At 39.1% G+C, this 10,158-nt stretch overlaps 1 protein-coding gene across 1 annotated transcript in view; it reads right to left on the bottom strand.

The window, feature by feature from the left end:
• GADL1 (glutamate decarboxylase like 1) overlaps window positions 1-9,841 on the bottom strand; it is a 71,965-nt gene extending 62,124 nt beyond the window's left edge. The window contains exons 1-6 of the mRNA XM_058800518.1: window positions 9,802-9,841; window positions 8,625-8,809; window positions 7,692-7,818; window positions 5,927-6,017; window positions 5,212-5,318; window positions 3,664-3,779 (exon numbers count right to left, since the gene is read on the bottom strand). Of these exons, the coding sequence (XP_058656501.1) occupies window positions 3,664-3,779; window positions 5,212-5,318; window positions 5,927-6,017; window positions 7,692-7,818; window positions 8,625-8,809; window positions 9,802-9,841 (666 nt within the window). The remainder of the gene's footprint in view (window positions 1-3,663; window positions 3,780-5,211; window positions 5,319-5,926; window positions 6,018-7,691; window positions 7,819-8,624; window positions 8,810-9,801) is intronic.
• Between the last annotated feature and the right edge of the window lie 317 nt (window positions 9,842-10,158).

Raw genomic sequence — 10,158 nt, forward strand, 5'->3', positions numbered from 1 at the left:
TATGAGATTGTTTTATTACCTTATTACCCGTTTTTGTCTGTTATAATTTCAACAGGGGACAACATGACAAGTTAATGTTGTGTTCTCTCGCTTTATTACTTTCATGATCAAGTTGCACTGGGGAGGAATTTAGTTTCATTTAATCTAAAAAAACTGCTCACATCAGCATGTACATTTCAACTGTTTACAGATCCTCTTCTACCCTTACTTGCCTCAAATTTACCAGATTTCTACCTTTCAGACCAATGTAGCACATACTTGTGCCAGAATAAAGTTTAGATGGGAGTCAGATAGCAAAAGGGAATAAAAAGGTGGGCTGATATCTATAACTAGAACAGCATTTATCTCCTACAGAACCACAAATTATGCCTCCAGAAAGTGGGATATAACAATTACTCTTCTGCTGCTCCTGTCTCAAGGGGAATCACACTGCTATGGTCCAGCAAAAAGTATTACAGAGTAGCAGCATAAACAGTGTTCACTGCATATCACCACAGCTTTGAATATCTAAGCATTTGCTTACAGGAACAAGGAGCCTTTTTATTCCTGAAGGCCAAGAAGAATACGTGAGGACCTTAGGTGGGCCATGCATTAAATATACATCTTTATATTATCCAAGAACATACAAAAATACATAGCCTCAGATCACATAAGTCATTGAAAGTCTGTGCATTCCCCTGCTTTGCAGCAGGACAACTCTTTCAACTTGACAAGTGCCAAACTGAAACTTAGAGACTTAGAAAGTCAAGGCAAAAATCATTTTATTTCAGCCAAGGCCTAAAATGGCACAAGGGCCTTGAATGAACAGTCATGTCTTTTGACTCTTTATCAATACTCTGTTCATTATACCCTCATGGCTTCTCCATGCCAATGCTCATGCCTGATTCTTGATGAAGATAAACTCAGGTTGTTAATTTCTCCAAGTTTTGTTTTACTTTTCCAAGTTCGTTTTGTTGGGAGGGTTGACAATTTGCTTCTCCAGGAACCTCTTCAGTTAAAACAACACAAACAAAAAAATCCAACAAAAATGGAGGATGTTTGGATGAGGGGATTGAGTGTACCCTCAGGCAGCTCACAGATGACACCAAGCTGGGTGGGAAATTGATCTGTTGAAGGATAGGAAAGGATTTGCAGAGGAATCTGAACAAGCTGGATTGATGGGCAATGCCAAGGGTGTGACACTCAACAAGTCAAAGTGCCCAGTCCTGCACTTGGGTCACAACAACCCCAGGCAGCACTACAGGCATGGGGAAGAATTGCTGGAAAGGGGCCCAGTGGACAAGGACCTAGGGGTGCTGGTTGACATCCAGATGAACACAAGCCAGTGTGTGCTAAAGTAGCCAAGAAGGCCAATGGCATCCTGGCCTGTATCAGCAGTAGTGTGGCCAGCAGGGCCAGGGCAGTGATTGTTCCCCTGTTCTCAGAACTGGTAAGGCCACATCTCAAATCCTGTGCTCAGTTTTGGGCCCTTCACTACAAGACATTGAGGTGCTGGAGCATGTCCAGAGAAGGGCAACAGAGCTGGTGGAGGATCTAGACAGTGAGCCCTGTGAGGAGTGGGTGAGAGAGCTGGGGGTGTTTAGCCTGGGAAAAGGCTGAACAGAGGTAATTGCTCTCCTGAACAGAGGTAATTGCTCTCTACAACTGCCTGAGAGTGTAGCCTGGGAGGAGTCAGGCTCTTCTCCAAGGCAACCACTGACAGGACACAGCCTCAAGCTGTGCCAGGGGAGTTTCAAGCTGGACAATAAGAATTTCATCACAGGAAAGGTTAAGCATTGGAAGTTTGCCCAGGGAGGTGCTGGAGTCACCATCCCGGGAGGTGTTCAAGAAACAACCAGACATGGCATTTGGTGACCAGACCACAAGGTGGTGGTCAGTCAAAGGTTGAACCTGATGATCTTAAGAGGTCTTGCCCAACCTAAATGATTCCTTGGTTCTGTGATTCAAAAGTGCAAAATGTTAAATAAGACTCAAAATAAAAACAATAATAAAAGAACTAGGATTGTATGACACCAGTGCTTCCGTACTCCACTCAAGTGTGGGCTACTGATTACATATATTCTCAACATGGCTTATCTGAACAAAAGTTTCCAAAATGTCATCTAGCTTGGACTCAGTACAGGTGGATTCAAAATAATTATAAATGAATATGCCCATTTCCTCCCTCATAACACTGAATAAACACTAGTGATCTTAGAAAATAGTCACACTATCTGGCTATTAAAAGCATCAGTTTTACAGTAAATGATTATTGAGTACTAAAGACGATGTAGTTGTTTGAAGCAAACAAAGTATTAGAGATCAAAAGCATGGCCTTACAAATAATTTACCAATTTATTTTTCCTTGTCAAGTTTATGTTTTATGGTTTTGGTCTTCCTGGTGAAGCAAAGACATAAAAATAAATTTATTCTGGCAGACAATTAAAATTTCTTTTGACATGAATTTAAATGTTTGCTTATTTCAGAGTAAGAAAATATGTTGTAGTGAAACAATGCAATGAAATAAAATGTTAGTTCATGATGAAAGTTTCATGGGCTTTACTTCAAAAGCATTTATGGAACTTGCTTCAAACTCATTTTTTCCTCCTTAACTATTTTGAAGATGTAACATGAGGGATTAAGTACGAACTGGCATGTATTTCCATACACACACTTTTCAGAAAAAGAAAAGAAAGCAAACAAGAGAAAATATTTTTTTTGGGGGGGGGGGAAACAAACAAACCACCTTTACTTAGAACATGTGGGCTCAGTTCCAAAAGACATGTTATCTTGGAAAATTTACACAATGCTTTCATCCCTCAGGCTTCTTCAAAATAAGCCTCTCATCTAGTTGCACTGCAAACTGTTTGGAGCATAAACGTCTGAGCTAAAATTATCTTAGTAAGTCCATATTTTCTAATACAACAAGGTTCTGTGCAGGCTTCCACTGGGGCTTTTATATAGTAGAGTCAGAATTAATAACAACTCTACACTAATCAAATGATAAATTCTGAAAACTGAAGGGACAGGGAAGATAAAAAAGGCTCCAAAATCTACCTTCAGAATAAATGTACGAATGTAACTCAATTTCCCACAGGCATTTTGGATTGATATTATTCAAAAACTTTAAGAAGTGGCCAGGTATTTTCAATTATTTAAAGAAAAATGTCTAAAGGTCCAGAATTTTTTTTCTGAGAGGCATATGGTGGGTTTGACTCTGTACAACATCCAATCTGTATATTCAGACATAGGGCAAAATGGGAGCTGCAGAGAGCCATCTCACAGGCCCACAAGTACTGAGTTTAGTACAAATTAAACATGCAGAAAAAAGCCTTTGACATCCAAAACCCACCTACAGTTCCTGCTAGACTTTATGCTGTGGGAAATCAAATGCTGCAGACCTCCACAATACAGCACATGCATCCTGCTTCAGGTTTGCCCCATGTACAACCTGTTCTTGTATCAGCAGTTTTCAAAGCAGCAACATCTGTGTTTGTTTTCTGAAAGCAAGAAAGCTTCTGCAGGGAAATTTACCATAAGACTTCTCCACTTGGCTCCAATACTCCATATCATAAACTGATGTCAGAATTATTCTACCAGTGCCCCATCAGATATGCAAATGATATCATTTTGCAGCTACTGAAAAAATAAAGTTCAAAAAGCTTTTCTTTGTTTTCATTTTACCTCTTCTGAAGCGAACAGAACTAGTCTTGGCAGACCTGAGAGCCCTTTCTCCTTTATCTCAGGGCAAAATCTGTACCTTGCTAAGTTCATAGCATACATATTAGAAATAGAGCCACCTGCAAAAAGAGACATACAAATATTGTATTAGCCACAGTATGAGTACCTTTCCTGCATCTGAGAGCTTGACCTATTAAGGGAAAAACAAACCACACAGGCATCCTAGTGATGCATCCATCACAGTTTATTTCGTCCCCTGAAGGCTACATCCATAAAATGAACCTTGGGCTCTGCAGCAGGCATGGAAGCAGAGCCTGTTTGGATGCTCTTTGGGGATATTTTCCTCTTTGAGGAGTAAGAGCTGTGCCCAAGCAGTCCTTCCCAACAGAGAAAACCCTGGCACAGCACCTTCCCCTCTACACTGCAGCAGAACAAGCTCAGCTGCCTGCACCAAGCTCGGAGCCTTGGAGATCTCTTGGGCAACCAGGCCTCAGAGGACCAAGGGAGAAAAAAAAATCTTTGGAAAAATAAAAAAAAAAAAAAAACAACTCAAAAATAAACAAAGTGAGTGGGAACTGAAAGATCTGCAAGGTAAGATCTGGACACGTTTTATTCACTCGGGACAGGTTTTATTCACCTAGAAGAACAAAACCAAAGCAGTAAGAAAAACCCTTACATAAAACTAGAACCAAAACAAGGGCAATTAATTTATCTTCTCTCAGTAGATCACTAAGTATTAAGCCAGAAATTCTTCTGTAAAAGCAAGGCTTCTACCAAAAATACACATCCAATTTGATGTGAAAAAGAAAACCGTACCAGTAATATATTAAAAAATAGGGATTTTTATCTTGTTTATTTTTCTACTACTCATGTGTAGGCTAGAATTACTGACTTTCTTTCAGTTTGGGAGAGGGAGTTTAAACTCATGTACTCATTTAATTTCTCTTCTCACCCCAAAATAGATCTAAAACCTTCACAACTATCCCAATTATTTGTTACCTGAATAATTTGTGAAATATCACCATTATGCTTCATTATTTCAGTGTTGTGGGCTTACAGAACATTTGAAACATATGGTTTATCAAGCAGCTTAAGAAGTATCTGTTTGGCCTGCCTTATCATAATATTTAATAAAATTATAAAAATTCAAAGGAGTTAAGAACATGTTCATAAGCAGGATACAAAGACCTCAGGCACCATGGATTGGCATATAGCACATAAATCAGGTCCCTGTCTGTCAGCTCAGTTGACTTCTTCCCATGGGGCTGTTGGTATTGTTAATAAGGTCAGGAAGGGCATCAGCTACAAACAATTAATTTCAAATAATTCCATATAATTATGTTTAATGTAGAAGTGTTTTCATTCTTTCACTGGTCAAAATTGCCAATTTATTACTAGAAACACATAAGATAAGCCTAGAAATAAAATATTTTTGTCTATCACTACACTTTTGCATGCATTTTCAAATATGCAATTTGTATGACTCCAATGTTTATAGAATTAATGGTATTAGGCAGTTTATAGGCAGCTTGAGGTCTGAACTGTTCCTACCTGGATTAAATATACCATCCCCTTCTTCCCAGCCTATGAATTCAATCATTTTCTTGATGACTGCTTCTTCCACCAACAGAAACACAGGGGATACTTCATATGTGTATCTGAAGAGAAATTACAGTATGATAATTGGTGTTAAAACTACATAACTCATGGCACAGAGCATTGCTAAAACTAGATAAAGGCTTCTTGCACCTTTCTCTAATCTATCAGCAGGTGATCACCACCAGCAGTAGGACTCTAAACTAAAAACATTATGGATCTGATAGAATAGACCAATTGATTCGTTTCTGGCAGGATCTCATTGACACTTTCACTCTCAAAGTAATACACCAGAGTTTTCTATTAATATAGGTCACATGCTTAAATTTCAGCTTTACATTTGCAAGTTAACAGTAGATAGGTAACCATTTGTAGTCAACTGTGTGCAGAATGCCTCAAAGGAATGAACAACTCAGTTAAGTCTGATTAATTTATTTTTATGTACTATGTGAGATAAAACTCTAGGTTTATTAACTTTGAAAAAAACTCTCTCCTCATAAACCCCAACTTCAGCCAATCTAAATCAGAGGGTTTCCTCTCCCAAAGTCTTGCACAATTCCTGCCTCTTCTATAACACTGAAAACAGAAATCAGAAGCAAGGAAGCAAAAAAAGCTGTTATTTCAAAAAGCATACTAATTCATCATCAAGAGGACAAAGAACCACACTTACACACTGGGGTTCAGTGCTTCTGTAATGAAACGAGCCACTAACGAGTAATAATCTATCCCAGCATACAGCTGATTGAAAAATCTCGGGTGATCTGCAAAAACAGATGAAAAGCAAGTGACAGGATATACCAGAAAAGAGAATACATCACACTCCCCCTCAGCTGAATGCTGGCCATTGCAAACCACAATTGACTCCATTCTCCCAGTATTCTCTGGATTTGCTGTCCTTCCCTAAAGTTAGACATTCCTTTGAAAGTAAATTTAATGAGCACTTTCAAGCTTCAAAATATGTCTTGAGAAATGCAAGTGGTGCACAGAATACTTGTGAGTTGTTCACAAGTTTTATAAAGCAAAAATAAAAGGGATTGACAATTGAGCATACATAGTGCCTTTAAACAGTGGTTTTGAGATGCCACAGTCGATGCTCAGCCAAATTTTGCTAAGCCATAGAATACAGGATCACAAGCAGCTGTGCCTTTTCCCCCACCAGAGTTTCAACACAGAAAGAAAGAGAGGCAGTCTAACAGCTTGGAACATTTTGCTGCACACTTAAAATGAATGAGAAGAGAATTTATTTACCCTCCTTTAAACACTGAGATATAAGTAATTTTGACAAAATTCTATGCTATTGCTGACTGTAAAAACAACTCTGTTCAACAGTGGGGTCACCACCTAAATTTTAATCCACAGCACACAGCATTTTTACATGCAAAACTACGTAAACAGTATGGCTCCATTTATATTTATATTATATTATAGGGCTTCAATAAATGTCTATACTCAAATTAAAGACTATTTGCACAGCATATTTTTATATACCACATCCTTTCTAAGGTGACATATTATAATCTAAAGGCAATTTGCAAAAGTAATATAAATAGAATGTCTTTCACTAATTCAGTAATTATATCTGCATATTATTAGTACACTACCCTTGCAGATCAGTATCACTACTCTGATGTGGTTTTCAAATCATAAGCTCCCTCTCAAAATTATTTTACAGTTTTACTCTGCAGCAACAGAGATTGTAGCAGGGAATGCAGCCCAGAAATGCACAACAAACTATATCAAATGTCTTTCTTACTTAACAAAATACAGCCTAAGCCATACAACATCTGAAATCCTGAGCTACAGATTCACAGTGCCATTTCCTGAACAGATGTTGTTCATCCCTTTTCACCAAGATTGAATTACCCTGCACACGCTGCAGAAAGGTTAGCTATAGAGAACTAATCCTGCAGAGCTGTGGTGTACTGTCTCTGAAACACTGCAGGCTCTCCTCTCATGGTGTCTGGAACAGGAATTACTGCCTATCAGCAAATTAACAACCTGCAAGACTATTGCTCAAATAGAACAATAATAAATCGAGGATCTTCATCACTACGAACATATGAGGGCAATGATGGTGACTCCAAATCTCATCACTCAGACAGCAGGAAATCACACAAAAAGGTCCTTCTCCTGCCTGTTTTGCTAGACTGTTATATCATTTGTCTAGATGACTTTCCCAAGACTTCAAAATGACAGAATCTACTATTAATGCAAAGGACATTACGTTAATTACTTTTGATAAGTTTGCCATTATGACATATATTAGTCAAGCCTATGGTGACCAGAATTCAGGAAAGCAACTGTTTGCACACTTGTATAGGCAGAAGGGAAACAAACACTCACATTCCCAGTTCCCTAAAAGGTGACAGAGGTTTGTAAAGATTATCCCATCAAAGTTAGCATGCAGAGCAACAGTGCTTAAACCCCATTCCTACTGGTTTTGACGCTGTATTTTATAACATCACGGCAGAGCTGCAGGATCTTCTGATGACATTCTCCAGTGTCCCTCATCTCCAGGTCAAGAATCTGCTTAAGCTTCTCGGGGGCTTGCCACTCACAGACCTAGTGATGGGGAGCAGGTCAGACACCATCAGTGAACAGCTTAGCCAGGAGCAAGAGGTTATAGAGTACAAAGTAATCACCCCATTCAGCTCTGCTTTCACAAAACTTCCCATGGCAGGGCAGTGTGCCATCAGAAAATAGATCCAGTAAGCTGGCCTCACGGGATGTTGGTTTTATCATGTCTCAGGCAACACTCAAGCATAAACATTAGAGTGGGAAATGCTGAAAGGCAGAAAAGAAATAAGCCTGCAGCTCAAATTCTGTTGCTAGCTAAGGATTTGTAATCACAGCATTTCAGATGCTGCTCTGCCAAGGGGTGGGAGCAAGCAGTGCATGCCCAAAGGCAAGCACAGTTTATTTGCAGGACCTCTTCCCATACAGCCTCTTAAGCAGGTTCTGCAGAACCCACAGCAATCTTATAACATTGTCCTTTCATGGTGGTACCACACCCACTATCCTCCTTCTCCAACGTCTGTGCCTCTGAGGAGAAAACAAATAACTCAACCCCACTCCAAACATGAAAAACACTACAGTCATTTGTGATCTCAAAGAAAATGACCTTTGCATTCTGAGATTAAAAAAAAAAAAAATCATTTGCTGGCAGATATGTATGCTAATTTATGTTATTGGAAGGTTTTATTATATATTCCTTATTAATTTGTAAGGCTATATTTTATTTTGGAGCCAAGCACAGACTAGAAACGATTTTGAGGCTACTTAGAGTGCAATAAAATAGAGCTTATAAAAAATAGATTTATTGTTCATTACCTTCACTACAAAGTCTCAACAACACTCTATGGCTTTACCTTTTCTGTTACATCATCCGCTTTCTGGACAACTTCTTCCATTATAATCTTACATGCCTCTTCCACAAACTTCTCTCCTGCTTTTGAGTCCATTATTGGACCATTTAGGATGACCCCATCCACCAAAACAGCATTCTTCTTCTGGAGCATCTCCTGCTTGCAAACACCAACTGTAAGAGAAATAACTCATAATTAAAGCAAGGATAAATAAATAATAAACTAAAAAAAAAATATTCTTTCCCTGCTGGAGATTTAGTCAACTTAAGAAAAGCCTCACATGGACTTTTTATCCATACAAAAATCCCAGATTTTGGTGGAAGAATCTTTACAGACAAAAAAAACCCAAACAGATTACTTCAAACATAGACTGTTATTCTGCAGGCAATAACAGTCTACTTGTATTGTACCTACTGCTTCCTCTAACATACAAAAGCATGCAAGGGACTTTCCAAACACAGAGGAAAATACAGTTCTGGCTTAGAACATGTTACAGCTGTACAAATAGAAATACAGATAAAGAAAATGGGCATTTTTCTTAATTGAAAATGTTTCCCTCCACAAGCCATCCCTCTGCTCCTAATTTTTCATGAAATAACTTTCAACTTTGTGTCCTGTATCTTTATGCTGCTCCTTCCCATCAGCCAGTCCCCTTGCTCAGAGTCTTCTGCATTCTTTGCAGAGTGCTTCACTGACCCACACTCCCTGGAAAAAAACCCTTTCAATGCCACATACCCGTACTTCTTTCTGCCCCTATCCCATTAAGTGCCCTCAGTCACTAATTACAATAATCTGCTAGGCAAATTATCTTGTTTATTTTGTTGATTCCTTTCTCCAGTGATGATCTCTTTCCCCTCTCTCACCTTTACCCAGGAGACATACTCTCCTCCATTAACACATTTTTACTTCCACCTTCGCATTACCCCAGAGAGCTCATCCAAGATGCTTGTGAGACACTGGCCAACAGCAGCAACTACGTATCTCTTTCATGTATTGATTTCGTATGGCAAGATCAGGACTCTGTTTTTCACCAGCATGAGGATGAAGATGAAATTGAGACATTTGGAGATATGGAGGGAATAGATATTTGAAACAGTATCGCGCTGAAAGGAGAAGCAGTAACTACTGAAACCAAATTATCTGGGTTACAGGCAGTATCTGTTCACTGATCCTGCTTTACAATAGCTGAGGTCTATGGAGCCAGGCAGCACTGCCACCATGGTTGTCTTCATTTACAGTGAGGATGGGGCAAGGCTGGGGTGTATGGAGAAATGAGTGTATGTTCTGTGTCCAAAACAGCTTTATCTTATTGCTTTACTTTTTGCTCCACTTGCAAAGCAGAGAACACAGGCGGCTCTTTCACAGGTTTAAACAACTGAATTTCCAGAGGACTGCAGGGCACTGCAGTCCGACACATTCATCATGTTTATCATAATTACAGCTCCTCATGCACAGGAGGACTTAGAAGAACAACAGTGATGCTTAGAAATGTACATCACTTCAAGGTCCATTGATTGAAAGAAACCCTGATAATCCC

This window comes from Ammospiza caudacuta, chromosome 1, assembly GCF_027887145.1.
Source record: "Ammospiza caudacuta isolate bAmmCau1 chromosome 1, bAmmCau1.pri, whole genome shotgun sequence".
Lineage (NCBI taxonomy): Eukaryota > Metazoa > Chordata > Aves > Passeriformes > Passerellidae > Ammospiza > Ammospiza caudacuta.